A 23306-nucleotide genomic window follows, 5' to 3' on the forward strand; every position below is an offset into this window, starting at 1 on the left:
TTTGTATGTTGTCTGCAAAAATAATTTCACCTCTATTTCTTTTAGGGATGAGAATCTTTCTGGTAGTGAACTTACTGCTAAACTGGAGCCAGCATTTCTCTCGGGTCTGCGCTGTGCCCAGCCACTGATACGAGCCAAATTTTTTGAGGTCTTTGACAATTCTATGAAGCGCCGTGTTTATGAGCGTCTGCTTTATGTGACGTGTTCTCAAAACTGGGAAGCAATGGGAAATCACTTCTGGATAAAACAGTGCATTGAGGTAGGGAAATTTCTCTTCTCAGAAATACAACTAGAATTCCAGAAATATGTCGGTCTTGATACCATGGTCTTGAACTTCAAATTGATGTACATGAAATCAAATAAAGATGAAATTGTATTATTGTATTTATTGAACAAGTATGACAGGTATACCTTGGACATATTACAACTCTTGCTGATAAGAGAATGTCTCTGCAGTTTCGTGTTTACATATACTGCAGTAAAATGTCTGTTTAAAAGTCTTCTCTCTTTTTAATGTCTTAGCTCCTGTTGGCGGTGTGTGAGAGAAATACTACGATCGGGACAAGTTGTCAGGGTGCAATGTTGCCTTCTATCACCAATGTTATCAACCTGGCCGACAGTCACGACAGAGCAGCCTTTGCTATGGTAACCCATGTCAAACAAGAGCCTCGGGAAAGGGAGAACAGTGAATCCAAAGAGGAGGTAATTTACAGAAAACGTTGTAGAAAAATATAACTTTTTAATGAAGAAATCTCTTCCTTGTTTCACGTCCCAAAAGTTTGGTGACTGTGCCTCAAAGATGACATGCTTGTTCTGTCTACCTTGTCTGTGGTGTGTTGTTTTAACCATATACCTGTTCCTCAGAACTTTTGTCATTAATTTAGCCCTTTCTTAATGCAGCACTCCAATAGTTTTACAACTGAGCCCAAACAACAATCTGGAGACCCAGAATAGGTTGATTGGAAGAGCACTTTGTATAGGAGGAAAAAAGTAAAAGTAGTTGTAAAATACCTTCGTGATCTGAGTTGTTTACTTCTGTGTAGGATGTGGAAATTGACATTGAATTGGCTCCAGGAGATCAGACTAGTACACCCAAAACTAAGGAGCTTTCTGAGAAGGACATTGGAAATCAGCTGCACATGCTGACCAACCGGCACGACAAATTTCTTGACTCGCTTCGTGAAGTGAAGGTTGGTACTCTGTAGTTGCTTTCCTGATGAATCATTTTGATACTGAAATCTCCTGGCTGACCTTCTTATCTTCTGAGTGTTGTTCTTAAGCTTTTTGTTAATATGGAAAACGCATAGAATCTGATGTAATTCCTTTATTGTGTAGCTTAAAAGATGCGTAAGCCTTTGCTTAATGCTGCTGCATCCCCGTCTTACAAACATGAAATTTCTTCCTGCTATATTTTAAAAGTTAAGAAGCTTGTGATGGCAAACACAGAGCACAAAGTCAAAAGTGTATCAGCATCTTGTGTTTAAATAATTTATGAGAAGGTAATTTTAGCTGAAAGCTATTTTGAAGTAATTTTCACAGTGGTAACAAGAAGAAGTAACTATCGTTTATATTACCAAACTGTTGTCAACTTTCTTTTCCTTTTTCTTTTCTTTTTAAAATAGTTGCAGTGATGAAGCAGAGTCTTGATCAACATGAAAATAGCATTAAATTAATTTTACAGTAGCTTTCATTGCTGAAAGAAACATTTTGATATGTTGGTTGGAAAAGGCATTTATGTGACTACTCCAACACTATATAACTGAACCGTTTTTCAGTGCTATTAATTTTATTTCTTTTCTAGACTGGAGCACTGCTGAGTGCCTTTGTTCAGTTATGTCATATTTCTACACCATTAGCAGAGAAGACTTGGATCCAGCTTTTTTCACGACTTTGGAAGATCTTATCTGACAGGCAACAACATGTGAGAATCTTTGTCTTGTAATAAATTCTGTTGTAAATGACTGGTGCTCCAGGAAAATGTGTAGTAAATGGCTTGTTCACTTGCTTTGAGAAGTTTGCCATTTTGTGTGTTTGCTTAAGGCTGTACATCTCCATTGATACATCTTTTAAAGGAAGTGGGGCCCTTCCTTTTGCTAAGGGAATGACACATCAAATGACACCCTATTAACAAAGTTCTGAATCCAAATTCTATCATATTTAACTCTTCATTAAGTTTTCTGTGTGCTTATTTTTCATTCCAGGCTCTGGCAGGTGAAATAAGCCCTTTCTTGTGCAGTGGAAGCCATCAAGTGCAGCGTGATTGCCAGCCGAGCGCACTGAATTGCTTTGTGGAAGCCATGTCACAGTGTGTTCCACCCATTCCCATCAGGCCATGTGTCCTGAAGTACTTGGGGAAAACTCACAACCTCTGGTTCCGTTCTACACTGATGCTGGAACATCAAGCGTTTGAAAAAGGACTGAGCTTACAAATTAAGCCTAAACAGACAACGGAATTTTATGAGCAGGAAAGCATAACTCCTCCTCAGCAGGTAAGGAGTTACGCTGAAATACCTCATGAAATGTGGAGAGAAAAACGTGGTCACAGTGCAGTGCAACAGCCCTGCTTTAGAAATCTTTCTATTTAGAAACTTGTTGAAGTAGCGTTCATTTTCAGTTCAGCTAAGAAATTCCTGGCCTTGGGTGTTTTGAACGGGCTTGTGATATTGATTACTTTATATCTTGCCTGCTTCTCACGCCTTTCTTTCAACTGGCTTTGAAATTATTGTGTTTTTATCCTGATCTTTCTTTCCACTCTGCTTTTGCAAGTAATTCTCTGCAGCACTGTAAAACTAGATCAGGCCCTTTCTGCTTCTTACCTTAAATTTCATGTGGAAGTGTCTGCTGCCTCAGTCTCTCTCAAAGGGGGTGTGCTTTCCCTAACAAGTCATGTCTGTTGGTATGTGACCTTAAGAAGTTATTAGCTGAATAAAACTGAATTGTCTGTAAACAGACTGCAGAGAAACATGTGCTTAACATTCTAGGAAATACTGGATTCCCTTGCTGAGCTCTACTCTTTGTTACAAGAGGAGGATATGTGGGCTGGACTATGGCAGAAACGCTGTAAATTCCCAGAGACAGCAACGGCTATTGCCTATGAACAGCATGGCTTCTTTGAACAGGTATGCTCTTGATATTGGAGCCAATCTGGATAGTTCTACTGCTGTGATGAATATTATGGTCAGAGAGAAAATAAACAGAGTAGGAATGTAGAAAACTTCAGTTACCTAAAATAATAAGTAGAGTTTCTCTTCTGGTTAAAGTAATAGTTGAAGGCTATGTAATACTTAGATGAGGTGGGATTTTTGAGTCCATCAGCTCTTATCACATTTGTAAAGCTACCAAATAATGACCATTTCAGAAACAAGCTGGTGACTGTTTTCCTTTCAACTTAGAGTGCTTTTTTTTTTCTTGAAGTAAATATTGAGCTGATGTGTTACAGCAAATGGAAAAATAAAACACTATGAATTTTATTTAGGCACAAGAATCTTATGAAAAAGCAATGGAAAAGGCTAAAAAAGAACATGAACGGAACAACGCTTCCCCTTCCATCTTTCCTGAGTATCAGCTCTGGGAGGATCACTGGATTCGGTAAGACTTGAAAGCTGATGAAGCGCTGCTGCCCTGCAATGGAGGTGTACCCTGCTGGTTTAAAGCTTTAGTTGGTAGAATACACTTCACTCAGACCTTTTAAAATACAGAGGAAACTTGAGAAAAAAAAAACAAACCTACTTTTGTAGTCCCTTAAGAGACCCTCATAACTTTTATGTGTGAAGATTGGTAAAAATGTAATTTGATATTGGTGGAATCAGACTGGAACTAAAATTTGTTTTTCCTATTTAAAACTGTTATAGCAGACAGAAAATGCAGCTTTTTTCTGCTCACATAACTAGTAATAAATCCTCCTACCTGGATAAAATATCTGCAGCGCTTGCAGAGCAGTTCACAGAGAAACAAATATGTTGGTAATCTAATACAAGGCACTTTTATTGATTATTATTATTATTATTGGTAAACAAACTTACAGTGGTTTTGATTTTCTTAGCTGCTCCAAAGAACTGAACCAGTGGGAACCTTTGACGGAATATGGGCAATCAAAAGGCCATATAAATCCTTACCTGGTACTGGAATGTGCATGGAGGGTCTCAAACTGGACTGCTATGAAGGAGGCTCTGGTGCAGGTGAGTGAGGGCTTTCTGTATTCATGTTTAGTTTAATGCTGAGCTTACTGAATCACACACTGATTTGAACTGGAGGGGAACAGAGATCTATTTAGAGTAGATCCAAGTAGATCAGGCTGCCTTGCCTGGTAGGGTTCTGGTGTCCCAGGGGTTGATGTGCCACAGGCCTTGTGGGCATGTTTTTCATTTGAAGGGGAAGAGATGTGCTCTTCTTGTTACAGACAGTTTAAGAAAGTAGCACTATATGTAGCTTTTGTTAGAAACTAAGGAACTGGTGTGCAGCAAGTGGAGCAGTTGTCTTCCTCATTTGGTAAAGGATAGAATTCATTGTTTGTACTTTCCTGCTATTGACCTTCCTGATTCATTATGGAGCTCGTTACTGTGTTCTGCTTGTAATTCATTTTGCTGAACAACATGCATTTGTAAAACATTTAACCTTCCCTTTGTCCTTTCCCGGGTTTTACTCATGAGACTGTGCATTCAGTGCATCTGTGTGCCTGGAGAGTGAATCTGTGCTGTCTGTCTGCCTAAGGAACGAGTGCTCCATGAAGTTCTGCCTGTTACAGAAGGGTTTGAAGGTGGGAAGCACACAATGTAAAATAACATTTCAGAAGATGAAAATCTCCACATTCTTTTTTCTTTCCAAGTATCCATAAACTTCTTTGTGTGTGTGTGTGTGTGTGTGTGTGTGAAGTTTAAGTGGCCAGGAAAACGTGCTTGGAATGTCCATGATTTCTGAGAAGACACCACAGAAATCACGCATATAGATCTTTTTTTCTGAGATCCAGCTGGGAGTTTTGCACATGCAAAAGGGAGGGGGTAAAAAAAAAAGCCATCTTTAGATAAATTCATCCTTACCCTCTTAGGTGTCTTTTCCCCACTGTTTTGTGATCTGCCTTGTGAGAATCAGCTCATATTATTGTCCCTGAAGCTGCTGTAAAATATCAGGCCTGCTTCTCATAGTGAGTGGAGCTGTTTGTCTGTGGTTATTTAAAGCAGAAACACAGATCAGATGTAGAACTGAAACCTGAAGGGTGAGAATCCTGCATGAAATTCATTGTGATTTATTCTCCCATGATGGATATACCCCATTGTGCTTTTCCTTTCCTTTCTTCAAAAGGAGACTGAATATTCCAGTTACATTTTTGTAATGTGATGTTTATTCTTTGGCAGTGCTGGTTATACAGGTGAGTGCAGCCAATGTGTTTTGCTTTAAAGGCTAAACAGTGAAAACAGGAAAAGCTGTTTAATTAATTTAAGGCAGTGCTTTTTCTGAAACCTGAATTAAGGGTGTCCAACCATTGCAGCCTTTGAAATTGAATTTTCCCACGCTTGTCGTACTGCTGGTTGGAATGAAGCAGTTGCCCCTAAGGATGCATTTTAACATTTGCCAGCCCACATGGAGCCAAATCCATAAGCAGCAAGTTGTAGTGCAGCTGCAGAAATAATCTAACAGGTGATATTTGCATTTTAATTAACTCATTTTGCTCTTTAAAAAAATTGCTATTTTGTGTATGTGTGCAACTCTACTGACTAATCATAGGAAAGGTGTTATTTGAAAAACCTTTGAAGCCTAAAATAAGAACTGTATTGTACGGCGTATTTTAAACCTTGAGTTGGACTGGAATGGAATCGATCATGTCTGACAGGTTCTGGTGTTGGAGATGAATTTGAGTAGAAGCGACAACCACAAGTGGCTGCTGATGAGCTGTAGTGGCAGTTATATCAAATGAGGTATTTTCAGTAATGGAACCTTCGCTAATTGACTCTGAAGGAGATGCTGCTGAAGCCATAAATGGAGCTTCTATGGCTCCACTTAGATTCCCTTAAAAGATGTGTCAGGACACGTGTTTGTGTAGATATCAGGATGTGACGAGTGGTGGATTCTGTGCTGCTATACTCACTGCTGCAATTACAATGGTGTTCATTGGCTGTTCTTTAGAACTCGACTTTGAAAAACTTATTTGAAATGTACTATTATGTGAATCTCTGCAGTGATCCCTGGGTCAGAAAAGATGGCAAATATGTATCAGCTTTCATAAATCTTGGTGAAACGCTTTAAGTAATCTGCCTATTAAAGCTGAGCTATTAAAATACCATGTGGCCTTTGATAGGACCCAAGACTCATTTCCATGTGCTCACATTGCCGTTGTGTTTAATGATCCAGTAGATAAAGTAATAAAAAAGAGATGATTTTCACTGTGTAAGTGTAAGGTTGGTACCTGGCAGTTTCTCTTTGCAGTCTCAGGTATAAAAGCCAATTGGGGATAAGCAGAAATAACAGTTGTAATGGTTAAGGTGCAGTACATCAACAGGAAGGTAATGTGGAGGGACTTCTGTCAAGTCAGGATTTCCTTGCTAGGCAGTTCAAGTGCTTTGCCATTTTTTGTTCCTGTTTGGTCCGAGATTTTTAAGAAAAATGGTTTAAAATTGTGTTTTAATCATTTTAGTACTGCCACCTGACTCTGCACCTGGATTTAGAAATGGTTTTGATGTCTACAGGAAGGCTACGTATAGGTGACTGAAAAAAAAAATCATCTGTTTATTCTGATAAACTTAGCAGGCAGTTAGGAAGTACAATGCTGGTATAATATACTGACAGATAGGGATGGTATCCTAAGTGAAAAGTTAATGTTCTTGTTCTGGAGCCCCTGAAGCATTTCAGAGGCAGTAGACTGCTGAGAAGCGCTCATTTTCTTGCAGGGTGAACTGGTTGGCAGCGAGCTTTGTGCTCCTGTTTCAGGACTGCTTTCAGCTTGCTCTGCTGTCTCAGCTGCACCTCGGCTGCCCTGAGCAGGTTGTGTGCTGCCCTTCTGCTGTTGTGCTGAGCTGGCAATTTCTTTGCTAGCTGACCCTCACCAATAATTGTTGGAGCCTGAGCCCACTATTATGACAAATTGTGGTAATTTAGTCTGATACTTGTACAAATTGGGCCGTTTTCTAAATAAAATAAGGAACCCGAGTGTTCAAGAAGTCTCCAGAAAATACATCAGAGAAGTCTGTGCTTAAGCATGAGTGATCTTTACCAGACCTTCTTCCATTTCATTACCAGGTGGAGTTGAGTTGTCCAAAGGAGATGGCTTGGAAAGTGAACATGTACAGAGGATACTTAGCAATCTGCCACCCTGAGGAGCAGCAGCTGAACTTCATTGAGCGCCTGGTAGAGATGGCAAGCAGCCTGGCCATCCGGGAGTGGCGAAGGCTTCCCCATGTGGTGTCCCACGTTCACACTCCCCTTCTCCAGGTAAGAACTGAAAGCTTGTGTTGTCAGTTATGTTCTGATAGCAGGTTTCAGGTCTTCCAGTAACTGAGGGCATAAAATGCTGTACTGTCTAATACTGATTGGTTTCTCCTAGTGGTATCTTTGTTAAAATTGCAGAATGTGCTTATTGAGGGGGATTACTTGGACAGTTTATGGTTCACCTGAATGTGTTCTGTTTGTATCGATGTAGCCATTTAAAAACTGACAAATAGCTCAGCCTTCTTTGTGAGCTAACGCGTCATGCACTGCAGCACTTGGAGACCTTGACCATTTAGTGGCTTTCAAAGTGTGTTCCATTTGAAGTAGGTATAGTATTATATTGTAGTACTAAAGATCTAAAGTAAAGCAGCAGGGAGTGGCATTAGGAAGGAGTCTCATCTCTGTATTATGTGATACTTCTGCTTAGACATGGAGAGACTTGTGTAGAACTTCAGGAGTGTGTGGATTGTACCAGATGAACTAATGTGTACTTCAAAGCTTCAAGCATTGGCCTGCAGCTTTATGGAACACCTGGCTAGGTCATTTGGCAGGCTCTGAGGGGTATTGCCTTAAAATCCTTGCAGTAATGTTGTAAGAAGAATTCTTGTATTTAATAATGTTGCTTCGCAGATGGGAGGGCTTTGTGGTCACTGCTCCCTGCATCCCATCTGACGCCAGCTGCAGGAAGGAGAATGTCTGTCTTTGGTCTGAGTGGGAGACCATATTCCAGTAATTCCCCTTGTCTGTGCATGTGGGTGCATACCTTCCAAATTTAGCTGTACTGATTGAAAAGGTTACTGCTTCCAACTAATTGGCTCATTTTAATTCCAATACGTTACAGAGCACTTGTGAGAGTAAGTCAGCTGGAAGACTTGAGACAGCGGTAACCTTTGTCAGGGGCATTTTGCTGAATTGAGAAGGAACAGATCGCTTACATCAGAGGAGGTTGGAGCCCTGTGGCCTTACTTTGGGATCTGAAGGAGATCTGTATGCTTTAGGGGCAAGAAAAATGGGCAAAGCAAGCATGAAGTTTTGAGAGGAGCTTAATCATGAAGTCAGGACAGCATTCTGACAATGAAGCTGTGAGCTGTTCTCAGAATAAATGAGAGGCAGTCTGTTAATTTTGAGTTACAAGAATTGTGAAAAGAAGCAGTAATGAAACTCAACAGCAGCACAAAAAGCACACAGAGCAGAGAATCAGCCCATCTTTAATAGCTTCTTTCAGGATTATTTAAAACAGGAGAAGTTTGTAACTTGAACTTCATGCCGGCCTATAAAATGACTCCACTGTGTTGCACTGGATCTTCTCCAGCACTGATTTTTAAAGAAAGCCTTACGTGCATATTAGAATCCTCGACTTAGAAAAGGTGAATAACTTTCCAGCTGAGTTACTCAGTGTGTACAAAGAAGATGGGCAAAGCTAGCTTTTTTGTGCTTGCCATTTTCTACATATTTCCTTTTTTCTTAACTCTGTCATCCATTTCTGTGGGAAAGCAGAGCTGGTTGGCTACTGAAGATGTCTTTTCTTTCATCCTTGCTGCACAGGTCCTTACTGCTTGTATAAATTTACCATATTTTAGAACTAATTAGTAATTGTTATAAGACAAATAATGTACTTTTTCCAGCATTTAAGTGTAAATTGGTTCTCAGGTGCTGTGTACCAGTTAGATGTTTATTTTTGCTTTCAATCTTACTTCTTTAGGCAGCATTGGCAATGCAGTTTAAATAAAAGCTGTTCAAATTCTGTGTGTTTAGTCCTGCTCCTTGACACAGGGGTCACTGAGGATCCACTTAGAAGGGAATAGACTTGGTTCTCATCCTGGCAGGAACAGCTTGGAAGAACTTCAGGCCTGCAGGAGTGTTTTTGTGAAGCAGCTGGCACAACTTTAATCATACAGATTGTGCAGTTTATTTATTGTATGAGATGAAATAAGACATGAGAAACGTACGGCTTGTGTCCTTCACAGCTTTCACACATTTCTCCGTAACAAAAAACGGACTTCTGCTTCCCTTTAAAATGTGTGAAATGTCAACACTTACCCTTTAGCTTTCCTTGGATTTAATTATGTGAGTAATTCAGAGCTGTAAGAGGCAAACTTTTGAGCATAGATGTTATTGCCAAGTGTAACTGAATGGAAGCAGGTGTCCAAACTCATCTTTAAGAAGTGGGATTTGGCCTCTAAGTGCTTCCAGAAGCTTCTTGAAAGTGAACGTCCTGTGTTGTGCAGCAGCACCCGGAGGCTGGAAGTGGGATTCAGGTTCACCTTCACACACAGTGTGTGCTGTGCCAGCAGTCTGCCATCCTTGGAAGGGCTGCAGTCCTCTGATACACGAACAGTTCACACAGATCAGTGCTCATTGCTGGGGAGGAGCCTCTTGTCTCCAAGGGGGAATATCTGAGTGGGGTATGATCTGAGGTTTGGTGTCAGGGGATGCATTTCTTCATGAGTTGGTGCTCAGAGCACTTGACTAAATGAATTCCTTCCTGATAAGTTTTCTCTGGTATTTCCAGTTTTTCTCCTCTGGATGTGTAGTATTTGTAGCGTGAAAGAATTAGGATTGCTAAATAATTTAAATGCTTCCAGATATCAATTAAAACAAGCATTTAGAATCACCTAATGTGTGGACGTCCCTCATGAAGAAATGATAAATTAGTCAATGAGTGACAGAGGTACAAATGCAGCCATGAATTTGCACTGCAGTAATTACTTTTTTTTTTTCTTTTTAATATCAGATAGTATGTGATTAAATACCTGTGAGAAAATTAAATTCATGTGATGAATGGGTATAGGATGAAGGTTAAGCTGTTGTGAGAGCTGATACTGAGATGACTGTAGGAAAATATTACTTCGTTTAATTTATTTTGTTTCTAAGAGATTTCACTGGGTAAATTTAGATGGCTTTTTCTTTAAAGTAGTTATCTTATTTGGTTGATTAACAATGAATACAACTGCTATCTGCCAAGAGGAAGCTTAGAGAATACTACATTGGTTTTATTGTACTACGGGTAATTAAATTCCATTAAAGTTTGTGGGCCTTTTCTTGGGGTTGTTGAAGTTGAGCAGAATGTCTGCTGCCTTTAGCAGGACTGAGACTGCTGCCATCTCTCGTTTGTTCGTTTCATTAATCTGAGGATGGTGATGTCAGTATAAAAAACATTTTTAACCTAAGAAAGTTCTCCAAGCTGAGGTTCTTGGGGGAATCTCTTACAGTAATAGATGAGCCTATCAGGGGTGCATGGAGCCCGAATTTAGGTGGTGACCTTTTTGCAAGCATTCAGGAAGGAACTTCATGGCACCTTTGTGTACTTTATAAAACAACTGGGTTGTTTGTTTCTTAGGACTAGCTACCTGGTGATAGAAATTCTGATGATCAGCAGTTGGGTATGTTCCTGTTAATAGCTGAAGCACGTGGTTCTTGGTTGTCTTTTCTTTTTCTGTTTTGTTAAGTACTGGCTATTGGTTATTTTGCAATTAATAGACGGGTCCCCAAGCAGCATAGCTGCTCCTTTACTTGATGTTTTAAAGGTGAACTGATCAGCTGGATCTTGGCCAGTTTATTGTACAACCTTTTAGGATGATTTATACTGTTTACTGTTTTCTAGGCAGCACAGCAGATAATTGAACTTCAAGAAGCAGCCCAAATAAACGCAGGACTGCAGCCGACTAATCTAGGGAGGAACAACAGCTTACATGATATGAAGACAGTTGTAAAGACGTGGAGGAACAGGTTACCTATTGTGTCAGATGATTTATCCCACTGGAGCAGCATTTTCATGTGGAGACAGCATCATTACCAGGGTAAAACTGCCTGGTCCAGCATGCCTTCATCATGTAATTTTCCAGACAACACATTGTTTGAAATAAGTTCTTTGTATTCTTTTTATTTAAATATGCAGTAGTTTTGTTGGCTCGGACAAGATTGTTTTTATTTAGTTTCCATTCAAGCGTTCCATTGAGTCGTATTTTCATATATACTGTTGTATGAGATTTTGCTGTGTGTGTGGTTTCATTTATACTGACAACATTTCATGTTTTGTCTTTAGCCATTGTAACTGCATATGAGAATAGTTCTCAGCATGATCCTAGTTCCAATAACGCGATGCTGGGAGTTCATGCTTCTGCATCAGCAATTATCCAGTATGGAAAGATAGCTCGAAAACAAGGGCTGGTCAACGTAGCTTTGGATATCCTGAGTCGTATTCATACAATTCCAACTGTGCCCATTGTGGACTGCTTCCAGAAGATACGTCAGCAAGTTAAATGTTACCTTCAGCTGGCGGGAGTTATGGGCAAAAATGAATGCATGCAGGTACGGTAGCTTTTTCTCTGATGTTGTGATTAGAACTTGGAAGGTTACGATGGCCATTAGATATATGGATTTAAATAAATGGCCTGCATACAGGATCCATTTCCTTGTCACGTTATACCATACATAGTGTTAAGTCATGTTTTAATGGACAAAAGCAGTCATCATCCTCTTTGACCTATGAATGTTTTAAAAGTTAAGCTAATAAATTTAAAGTGGACATAGATATTTTGAAATCTTACAAAGCAGATAAATGGAAGGGACTTTGAAAATATGTTATTAGCAGAAGGACAGTGCAATTGTAAGACATGTTGGGGGTTTTGAGTGGCTTGCTCGTGAGTGATGTTTGCTGGCATACTAAAGTGAAAATGAGTTAAAAAGAAGATAAAAAAGCGTGATTGGAGGCAGAAAACCCTGATGCTTAATTATAAGGTAGACAAACTTAAAGGTAGAAAAGATAACTGATCACCTGATGAGTGTGGTCTGTTGTATCGATCAGTTTTGTGTGGACCAGCAGAAACTTGAAATTATTGTCAGTCTAGACTATTTTAAATGAAAAATAAGTGGGAAATAGCCAAAATGTTAGAAATTCATGCTATTTCAAGGGGACATTTTGGCTGTTTTTTATGGTATTTCTTTTTTTTTAATAGAAACATCCATTTTGGAAGGCTTTTTTTCACTAATACTTTCTTAACAGGGTCTTGAAGTTATTGAATCGACCAATCTGAAGTACTTCACCAAGGAGATGACTGCTGAGTTCTATGCATTGAAGGGAATGTTCTTGGCACAGATTAACAAGTAAGTATGCTGGCTGGAGGAGGCGTTAGCACACATCTGAGAGAAGTATTTCAACACAATATTTGATTGAGAAAGTTCTTCCCTATGTTTATACCAGCCTAAAATTTGGCACAACTGTGTATGGAAGTAGAATTTTACATGGTGGTTCCTTTTCAGTTTGAGGATGGAATGACTGTTAATATCAAGAGCTACTTGAAGCAAACATTGCATCAGTTATTTTTTTGTTTGGTTGTTTTAGGGATATGCAGAAAGAAGAGGCAGGGAGAATATTTTTGTCCAAAGCTTTGCAGTGTAAAATATCTTTTTTCCTGCTTCTATGACTATTTGGTTAGACAGACTGATGTCTAACTGATACCTCAATCTAGCAAACCAATACATTAGCAAAGTTGACAAAAGGAAGTTCCTTTAATTACAATTTCAATGTAAGTATCACATCTAAAACCAAGGATAGAGCCCTGCTCAGTCTACAGGATTTGTAGTTACCTAAACAAAGCTAACCTCCATCTTTATTCCCCTTTCTGTCCTGTTTTGTTGTTCACTGTGTGTGTCTGTTAAGGGAAACGAAAATGTGTGATGACATAGTTCAGAGTCCATAGCAAAATCTGCTGTATGGTTCAAAATGAAAATGTAACATAAACTCATTTAAGATTGAACTGAAAAGATTGATGTTTTATGTTTTGGAGACAGCTTGCTTTATGGAAATGTAACACCGAGGTGTAAGCTTTACTTTCACACCAGCTTTCCAGGCCTTTTGCTTTAATGCTGACAGGCATCTTACTATATTGAGGAGGGTCTCTCTCTCTAATTCAATAGACAAATATTTTAGCAGTCAAATTTTATTGGGTGATACTTAGAAGCAGCCCTTCAGACTTGAGCATTTTTTTGTGTATGTGGTATTTAATGGCATATTGCTAAATGTTACATCCAGATGGATTCATTCTTTTACCACTGCATTGCAGACACTTTCAAAATGAAGTCCATCAGCTTCTAAGTTGTACACCACAACCCATGTAGCAATTAAAGTCAGGAAGAAATGAACATGTTCTGTGGGTAAAAGAGAGAAATTTAAATATGCAGAATGAAATTACTGTGATGGAAAGTGCAGTGGGCTTTTTTTATGGCCGTAAATATTCTAAGTTTCAGTTGAGGTTTAAAGGGAAGAAAGTCTGCCTGTCCTCCACCCCACTTTAAAATAAATGAATAAACATAATTCATGCAGTTGAACTAAAAGACAGCAAAAAATGTACCTGCATCTTTCTTCAGGACAGAACGGATAAGGGATTCTGTTTAAAACATGAATCTTAATCTTGAGAAACAACCTAAATGTGCATTTTCAAGCACTGCAGCTGGAGTTGGGACGTTGGGAGGGTTACTCTTGAGAAGATGGGCGGTCTTGATGCTGAGAATGTGTGACTGCTGCTGACCTGTGTGCCAAGCACGCTGCAAGCTGGAGGTCACCTCTGGTGTTGCATCTCCCTGTGCTGCCCATTTGCTGAGCAAGGTGGGAGAGAGCGTTTTTAAAAAGTCATTTCAGGTGTCAGGGATGATGGATAGTAAAGAGGTAGAAAAGAAGATCTGCTGAGAAAGTCCTGTTTTTAGGAAGGGGAAGCAGTCATATGAAGTCATTTATCAGGCTGCTGCTTTGCTACGAGGCTTCAGAAGTTCAGAAGAGTTCAAAAGGTGCAGAAAGCTTCTGAAAGAAAGTGACATATTTGTGCAACATAGCAATGAGTGTGTATTTGACTGACAAAGTTCCTTCCTTTTTATCATCAATAGCTAATCATTTTAACTCACTGTAATCCTACGAGCTTATATTGATGTTCAAAATACAGGCAAGCATTACTTTACTTTTTGGACTGCTTCTTACTATGCTTATCCTATAAGAGAGATACCTATTAAATAGGAATCCTGAAATGCTTTAACAGTTTCTTTGTTTCAGTTGTACATGAGAGTTTTCTCATTCTTTAGCCCTATACGTGAATCACTCCCTAAGTTGGAGGGCTGTGTGTATATTGGGGTGAAATTTGCCAAATCTTGAAATGGAAAAGCGAGGAAACACAGAGAGAACTTTCCAATTACCAAACCTTGTTTTGTTGTTTTTGAGAATCCAAGGATTGTATGACGAGATTTCTTTTGTTTTGGCACTGTTGTGTTTTTTTTCCCCAGCTTCCTAACATTTTAGCTTTGGCAGTGAGGAGCTGACTTTGTTCCGGGTAACATCACTTGGAGATTGGGTGGGAGGACAGTTAAGCAAGATGGTGTCCACCGACAGATATGCCGTATCTTCTCCATTTTACTTTTTTTCACTCCTTCTTACTTCTGGTGTTTTTGTGCAATTGTTTGTTGTTCGTTTCTTCCCCAGAGTCTTTATTCTGTTGCTTGTGTTGCAGTTGCAGTGTACTGGAACTTGTAGTTTTTCAGGGAGTATATGGGGATCTGAAACATTTGCATAATTGTTTCCATTATGAACCATTTGCTTTCATAGCTGCTGAAATAAAGGAAAGCTAAGAGAAAGCAATCATAAGCCCTTACTGGAGAACGTAGTGGAAAAATTCCATTTGATGTTAAGGACATAATTGGGTACCCTATCAGAAATCTGTTACATGATTTAGTGATTTTTTTCTAGTATGGAACTCACATCCATTCTTGTCACAATACAGGTCTGAAGAAGCAAACAAAGCATTTTCTGCAGCTGTACAAATGCATGATGTCCTAGTGAAGGCATGGGCAATGTGGGGTGATTACCTGGAGAATATCTTTGTGAAAGAACGTCAGCTTCACCTGGGTGTGTCTGCTATTACGTGCTATCTGCATGCATGTCGTCATCAGAATGAGAGCAAATCACGAAAGTATTTAGCAAAGGTAAGGTCCTGATGTTTAGATGTTCATATGCCCACATTGGTGTAATTGGAGAAATACCAGGTACTAATTAAAGCTTTACTTGAGGCTGAAGCTGTATGCATGGTTGCTGCACAGTCATTGCATGGAAGTCATCATGGATTTTTTTTTATTATTATATATTTTATAATATTATTATATTTTATTAGGGCATATATGTATGTGTGTGTATATTATATATATATATATATATATATATATATATATATATATATATATATAAATTTTTTTTTTTTTAGGGTGTGGAACCTCTTTCTCTGTGGGGAGCAGGAGGGAAGGGGACAAGTAACATCCTTGCTTGCATAACTGTTAATGATTTTTAATTTAATGTAAGACTTTCTGTGTCCTTCTGCTATGTAGTTTAGTCAGATACTTTGCCACGTCAAAGCCTTGGAATTAACAGCACCTTTTTTTCCCCACTTTCGCATTTCAGCTCTATTCAAATACCTCTTCCAGCTACTTAACTGGGATTGGTTTTGAAGGCATTGCCCTTCTGACTCCGTCAGGGACAGGAACTGTGGATTACGACTGGTACAATGTCAGCTGTCATTAGTTTAATCTTTGTTCTCCTGAGTGACCTTCTGAAAAAATTAATGCTTCGTTTTCAGAACTTTTTGTGTTACTTTTTTTAGTTCATCAGACAAATGCAGTTATTACATTTGTGCTCTCCTGCTAAATGTCGTATTTTTGAGTCCACAAATACAGCTTCAGTTACTTGTGAGTGCTTAGGACACTTGAGGCGTGTTTCATACTGCCTATAATTTCCACCCCAGCCCCCTCACTGCATCCATGAAATATTCATGTGTTTATTTTTACATCCTTTTAATCTTATTTCTGTGGGAAAATCCTACGCTGGCCAGGTATGATAAATATAAATTCCTGTGTCCAAGTAGGCTTTGACAGATAAATGGACTTCAGTGTCATATCAGTGATTATCTGGATGTTTGGGCTTTTTTCTGCATAATCCAATTGATGTGTTGAATTTGCTCAAGCCCTGAGATGTCTGCTTGAAACTCTCTTTCAGGTTCTGTGGCTGCTGAGTTTTGATGATGATAAGAACACGCTGGCAGACGCAGTAGACAAGTACTGTATTGGTGTCCCACCCATCCAGTGGTTGGCCTGGATTCCGCAGCTGCTGACGTGCTTGGTTGGCTCTGAGGGCAAACTCCTTCTGAACCTCATCAGTCAGGTAGCTACAGAAGATGAACACTAATTCTTAATTGTCTGTAATCTTTATTTTCAAGATGTGATCTATAAGAATTTTTAAAAGCAAATTAAGGAAGCTTAAAAAGCGTTATTTCTTGCAACTGTTGTTAATTTAATAAATGCTAATTTCTCCCTAGAAGCAGAATAACTTGAAGTTCAAAGTGAGCGATGCTTAATGAGACTAAACCTAGTGTAATTGTATGCCATATTTGCTTAACACGTTTTAGATTTCCCTCTGGAATTCTCTTTATTACATTTTTGTGAACAGAATAGTACACATTTAGGAGCGTATCGTTAAATGTTTGTCATGTTAAGAGCACAGATACAAAATTGCTATCTCTAGTGAGTAAATAGTGAGCAAAAGATGGAATTTTTTAGCTCCTTATTTTTCTTAGACTTGATTTAAAAGTTAGTGCTGTCACTATCAGCAATCTTTACAGAGGTGCTATGAGTTTGCACTCAAAATGTAGTACGTCAAGTGACTGGAAAAGTAAGGGTAGAGTTTCAGGAGTTGGGTGAGGAATCTGATTTCCTCGATTTATACCTCTGAATAGGCAAAGGAGCTTTGATTAATCTTACCTTGGAATCTGAAGATTTTAGTGCCCTCTGATCTAAAACAGAATTTGAACAGAACATTGCCTGCATCTCAGCATAAACTTGGTTTGCAGCATGCCATTACATTAAGGGAGATTATTATTAAATACTGTTTTGATATTGCTTAGTGTGAACAGGGTTGGGATATGTTTTCAGGGAAGATAACTGCTCATGGTTCAGTTGGAGCTCCTTTTTAGCACATGTGGAACCTGGAAGTGCCATTGAGAAACTTGTCAGGCTTACCGTGGCCATTTGGAGGGGAGAAAAATCCATGATTTAATGCAGTTGTGGCTGGAGGAGTCTCTGATCATGTCTTAAGATGGGCTCCATTGTGGGTACTTCTTAGACACATTAATTCTTTCCTTTAATAGAAAAGAGTTATGGATTTCAGAGGAGGCGCTGGACGTTAATATCTCCTTTGGCTTTTTTTTAATTATTGTTTTATTATGGAAACTAAAATATTTTTTTGGTGAAATTGGTATCCCCTTACATTAAGTGCTGGAGTAAAGTTACTCTCTAATGGGCTTTCGTATCTTACTGTGGGGCTCACTGGGAATTGTGGCCTAATTTAAAGACTAACTGGTGTCATTATGTCTGTTTTTTTCCATTATGTTCATGAGTAAGATCGGTGAGCTGGTCCAGGTACACTGGCACTATGCTATTTTCAGATTTATTGAACAGTACTATCTGGAAGCACTAATTAGGTAATGTCTGAACAGCATGCGGAGAGAGTCACCATTTCATCCTCTTTGGATTTCTGTTGCTGAAATGATCTTCAATTTCCTAGTTTTCCATAAGATGTTATTTAAAACAAGGAACTGATTATTACTGACTTGGACTCATGTACACAGAGAATCTGTATGTGTTGATCTGATGTGTAGTCAGTATTCCTTAAATGAGAAACATGTGTATGTACATCTCCAAATAGGTGGGACGAGTCTATCCCCAAGCCGTCTACTTCCCTATCAGGACCCTCTACTTGACCTTGAAGATAGAACAGCGGGAGCGCTACAAAAGCGGTGAGTCTGACACAGATAAAATTCTTCAAGTTCTTTAACTTGTCGTTGTCTTTAGCTCTCCCTGATTTTCCTGGGAAGATGGCTGCTTAGAAGAAGCTGCATAGCAACTTCTCAAGGCCAAGGAAAAAATTTCCAATGAACCTTATTTAAATTCATTTTTGTGGCATCAAGTCTACAGGAGCTTCAAGTATTGATCTGTCTTGAATAACCAAGAAGAGTTTAACCTTCATTATTAATTAACTGTAATTATTCAAAATTACACACTCCTTACTGGATTTTAGGCAGAAAAGTCTTGGAATTCAAATATGGAAGAGCAGTAAAAATGCTTCATTTTTCTTTGTTCTTCCTTTGGAGGAGGAAGATGATATGTTTACGTGTCATAATACTTTACTACATTCATGTCCAGCAAGATTAATTTTTGAGCCAGATTCTTGATATCACTATTTATGTGTTTAGCGGTAGATGGTAACATATCTTCCTCTCATTTCTGCCACAAACTACTGCTCCAGTGAGTTACGTGAGGCTTCTATCACTGGGAGATGATGCTATTTGAAGTAGCTGGACGTCATGTGATAAACTGAAACTCTGTGCAGTGGAGTTGAAACACAGGAGATAAGTTTCACTAATGGGTAACACTGTACAGCAATATGAGTTGTTGGCATCTTATTCCTGCAGCTGAGCAAGAGATCTCACCAAAAAAGGGAAGGTGCCAAAATGAACAGTGTTTACTTTATTTGCTCCTGTGTGAAATGTCGTCCGTTAGTTTAAGAGCTTGATTTAGCAGAGTGAAACCCAGGACTGTGTGATTTTGAAGAGTGTTTGCATTGCTCCAGCTTTGAGAAGTCTGTAGTGCTGAACAGCACTGCGAGCAGTTTACTTTCTTAACTGACAAGTCTTCTGAAACTCAGCAGGAAATTCGAAATCCAAAGCCATTTCTTTCATGTGGATGCATTTCAAGGTGATAAAGAATAAAATCTTTCTTGATTGTTTTGTATCGATTTTGCTTTTCCTCTTTCCAGATTCTGGGCAACAACAGCCAAGTTCAGTTGGAAATCAGTCCCACTCTGCCTCAGATCCTGGGCCAATCAGAGCCACAGCACCGATGTGGAGATGCAGTCGGATTATGCATATGCAGCGAGAATTACACCCAACGCTTTTGTCTTCTCTGGAAGGCATTGTAGATCAGATGGTCTGGTTCAGAGAGAATTGGCATGAAGAGGTATTTGGCTTTTATACAGTTTCATATCTATGTGTCCTCTAGGGAAAACTTAGCTGCAAAATATTTCTCTAAGATTACTTCTGAGCAGTAAAACATAGCTTCTTTTTTTATTAGAAAACTGATGTGTTCCTAGAACTGACTTCTCTGATTGGAGTTTTTAAAGCTTATTTATGGAAGCAATATATAAGTTTCCCAAAGACGGAGGAATGCCTCTAGCATTAGGATTTAAGCTGTTGCTTATACTAACTGAAAAATGATGCTCTTATCTTAAATTTCACATGTACCGGTTTTCTTCTTGATCTGATGGTCTGTGACAGGTGGTAACTATTGTCCAAATTTGATTTAGAGAGCAGATAGACTTGCTATTCCATTTCTTTTTGCCTCTTGAAGTGGTACATGCAGTTCTATCTACCTGGCAGTGACTGAACGGTGTTTTCTTATACCAAATCAGAAGACCTGATCTTCCTGACTTTTTGTCTTTATTATCGTTATTTTGTCTTTAGGTTCTTAGACAACTGCAGCAGGGCTTGGCGAAGTGCTATTCAGTTGCCTTTGAGAAAAGTGGAGCTGTTTCAGATGCCAAAATCACTCCGCATACACTAAACTTCGTCAAGAAGTTAGTGAGCACTTTTGGAGTAGGACTTGAGAACGTGTCCAATGTGTCCACCATGTTTTCCAGTGCAGCCTCAGAGTCGCTAGCCAGGAGAGCGCAGGCGACAGCTCAAGATCCTGTCTTCCAGAAGCTAAAAGGGCAATTCACAACAGGTAATTTGTTTTAAAAGCCTTGACCTCCTGGGGAATTTTCCTCACAAAGCTCACCTCAAAGCACTCCACCTTTTAATTTTTCCTACCATTTGGCACAACCTAGAGTATCATCTTTGTTGCTCCATACGTTGTCAAATGACAACCAGACAATAGAGAATGAGGATATTGTACTTCTATTACCTAAAACTGTGGTCAAACCACCTATGTGTTTAAAGATAAAACAGATTACTTCACTGCAATATTTGTGCAGTTTGGATCAGGCTGCCTGCTTTAGATGAAGGCAGTAATGATGACTGATGTTGAATGCTTCAATGTAATGCAATTATCACTGCAGGATTCCCAATTCACAATATTGTGTGAAATCTTTCAAAACAATTGACTTCTGATGAGTAAGATTGTTCCGGTGTTTTGGATAACAAGATTATGAAAGAAACAATGACAAAAACTCGCATCATTGTTAGGTAAATTGAATCAATAACTTTAATCAGCTCTAATAAAAAAGGTACTTGAGAGAAGTAGCTTTTTGCCTTATCAGTGGTGTTACATGTTTGATGAGTATCTGAAGTTGATCTTGGATTCCACGTAGAGTCTGTGTGCAGTGGAGCGTGGTGACGCATTTGCTGAGAAGCGTTAAGGCCACGCAGCTGTATGTGACAGAAATTAACAACTCAGAGTTATTGGTTGTCCATAACTGGATTGATAGAATTCTTAGGCAGCCCCGAGCTTTCATATTATTCTGAATTTGCTTTCCAACTCACCCTGCTGGGGTTCTGATTCACGTGATTCTGGCATGAGATCAAACTCAGTTTTGGCTTTATGGTGATTTAAAAATCACAGCCTTTCTGCACCAAGCTGACACCTCTGCAGATGTGAATCTGGTGTTGACTGATTATTCCTGTTAGAATTCTCAGCTACTAGATATCCTTTAACATAAAATTGTTTCAGGTGCACACTGTTGTGGAGAGTTTGCAGAGTTGGACAAGTAGATTTACAGTGTTTTTTCTGTTGTTATTTTCCTTCTTTTTTTTTTCCCAAGCATTTTACTGCTAACGTTGAGAAAATAGGCGATTGGATGGGAACCTTGTGAAAGCAGCGCAGTTGTAGATTTGACCTACATATCTTGTGCACATGATACATTGCATGGCGTCCTTTTTGAGGCACAACAGTTGCATGACAGCAGATAATGAAAGTCCTGAACCATATGATTAGATTTTTAATGGATGAAGGCTGCTGGGAAGGGAAGTGAAAGCAGAACCATTTTGCGAGTCTTCAACTGAAGCTTACAGGGAAATGAAATACGTTAAATAGAAGTTTGGGCTTGTTTTTGCTTTTTAGTAATGGTTTATATGTCTGCAGTGCAGTAAGAGGCTAGTTGCTTTTTCACTGCTCGGCATGCTCAGTCTTAGGGTACTTCTGAGTTAGTTCAGGTCCATTGTACTTTGCCTTCATGTCTTTCCTTTAAGATATGAGTGCTGGGGGGGCGTCTGGTTTCAGCAGTCTTACAGCTGAAGGCTGAGTACAGCAGTAGGTGAAACCTGAAGGGCTCTTTTAAAATGTTTAATTACTGTTCAGTTACATTTTCATTTAAAAAAAAAAGAAAAAGTAATAATAAAGTTGAATGGGTGGGATTTGGGGTTTTTATGTGCTGTTTGCATATCTTTCTTGTGTGTAAATAGCACGTAAAGTTTTCAGCTGTGCTTTCCAACCACAACTTTTACAAAGAATGATGTGGAACAACATATAGAAACATATAGAAATGGATGTTGGTGGCTGTGTTGCAGACGTGTGCAGCTCTGTGTGGCTGTGTCGTCTCCTCCAGTGTTGTTGAAGCTGCACCTTGACCCCATTAGGGGCTATCAGGGGCTCTCTCACCATTTCTTGTAGCTTGACAGATTTTGTTGGCATCCAACCGGACTGCTAGAGTTCTCATAGGTCATCTTTTTCCATCCCAACATTAAGCATTTTAAAACCAAATTTTACTTTAATTTTTCTTTTTTTTATTTCTGGAGCTTCAAATTCCTCTTTGAGCATCCCTTCTTTGTTCCTTCAATCCTTCTTCGCAAACCTTTGGCATCAAAGAGCACACAAAAAAAGGCACAGAGAGAGAAATGCTCCCCTTGAGAGCACTCAGCAGCAAAGGTGGAGAGAAACGGCCTCAACTGTTCAGATGAGAGTTCAGAGGTTGGATCCCTGCTTCTTTCTGCTGCCCTCTCTGCAGTCAAGCCGTGTACAGGTGGAAAACTGAACATTCCCTTAAGAGGCAGTGTGGTGTTGTTGGCAGTTGTGGCACTTAGCAGAGTTCTGTGCTGAGAATGGAAGCTGCAGGTAGAAGGAAGTTTCTTGAAGTCCTCAGTCCATGCAAAGTGTGGGGCAAAGGGAGGTGGAACACTTCTGCTATTAGCTGTCAGCTTTTTAAGTGTTACTTTGGTGGTGTTTCCCCCTTGGCCTCTTTTCTCCCGAGAAAGCCCAGCACTGCGCAGGCCCCTGTTCCTTTACTTCTCTTGTAACTTTTAGGTATTAGGACAGTATGCAGAAAATGCAATTGAAGATACTGGAGTTAGTATCTCATTTGACCTCAATCTGGTCTTCCTAGTCTTGGTTTTCTGCAGCCGACTTGTTCCTCTTTCTTAACTGTCACTGAGTTTTTTCTTGTTTGTTGGTGCTGTCCTGAAGTTCTTAGGAGATTAAAAAGAACCCTTCAGAAAGCACAGAGTAATTTCATAACTGAATAATAATAGACAGCTCTTGCTTTTGGACAGTGCTCGGTTCTTCAGCATCATGTGTACAAGGGACTGAACTTCTCTCCAGAGTTCAGCTTATATCTCAGGCCCATGGAGGCTGTCCTGGCTCTTTGGTGATGCGTGGGTTTTCTTAAGCAGAACCCCATTGTGTCTCTGGCAGAAGTTTGGGATACTTCTCCATGCCTGGTGCAGTCAGGAGGTGATGGTACAGTTCTGTGGCCGTCATGCAGTGATGTGCTGGCAGTGCTCACTAGAGGGCAGCCGTGGGATTCTAATGAGCATTGTGCCGAGCTTTGCAACAGATGCGCTATCCGTACCAGGTAGAAAAAGACAAGGGAG

At 39.5% G+C, this 23306-nt stretch overlaps 1 protein-coding gene across 4 annotated transcripts in view; it reads left to right on the plus strand.

Annotated features, from left to right (window-relative positions):
• Window positions 1-23306, plus strand: part of TRRAP (transformation/transcription domain associated protein) — a 72963-nt gene that overhangs the window by 40002 nt on the left and 9655 nt on the right. For 2 of the 4 annotated variants that reach the window (XM_015876799.2, XM_015876800.2), the window contains exons 49-65: window positions 46-259; window positions 523-702; window positions 1044-1190; window positions 1802-1921; window positions 2202-2489; window positions 2982-3119; window positions 3476-3588; window positions 4043-4178; window positions 7231-7422; window positions 11024-11252; window positions 11465-11730; window positions 12425-12525; window positions 15186-15387; window positions 16448-16612; window positions 18152-18242; window positions 19262-19461; window positions 19965-20226. In XM_015876799.2, the coding sequence (XP_015732285.1) occupies window positions 46-259; window positions 523-702; window positions 1044-1190; window positions 1802-1921; window positions 2202-2489; window positions 2982-3119; window positions 3476-3588; window positions 4043-4178; window positions 7231-7422; window positions 11024-11252; window positions 11465-11730; window positions 12425-12525; window positions 15186-15387; window positions 16448-16612; window positions 18152-18242; window positions 19262-19461; window positions 19965-20226 (3044 nt within the window). The remainder of the gene's footprint in view (window positions 1-45; window positions 260-522; window positions 703-1043; window positions 1191-1801; window positions 1922-2201; window positions 2490-2981; window positions 3120-3475; window positions 3589-4042; window positions 4179-7230; window positions 7423-11023; window positions 11253-11464; window positions 11731-12424; window positions 12526-15185; window positions 15388-16447; window positions 16613-18151; window positions 18243-19261; window positions 19462-19964; window positions 20227-23306) is intronic. The other 2 variants (XM_015876801.2, XM_015876802.2) reach the window with 1 other exon arrangement.

Source organism: Coturnix japonica, chromosome 14 (assembly GCF_001577835.2).
Source record: "Coturnix japonica isolate 7356 chromosome 14, Coturnix japonica 2.1, whole genome shotgun sequence".
NCBI classification, from domain to species: Eukaryota; Metazoa; Chordata; class Aves; order Galliformes; family Phasianidae; genus Coturnix; species Coturnix japonica.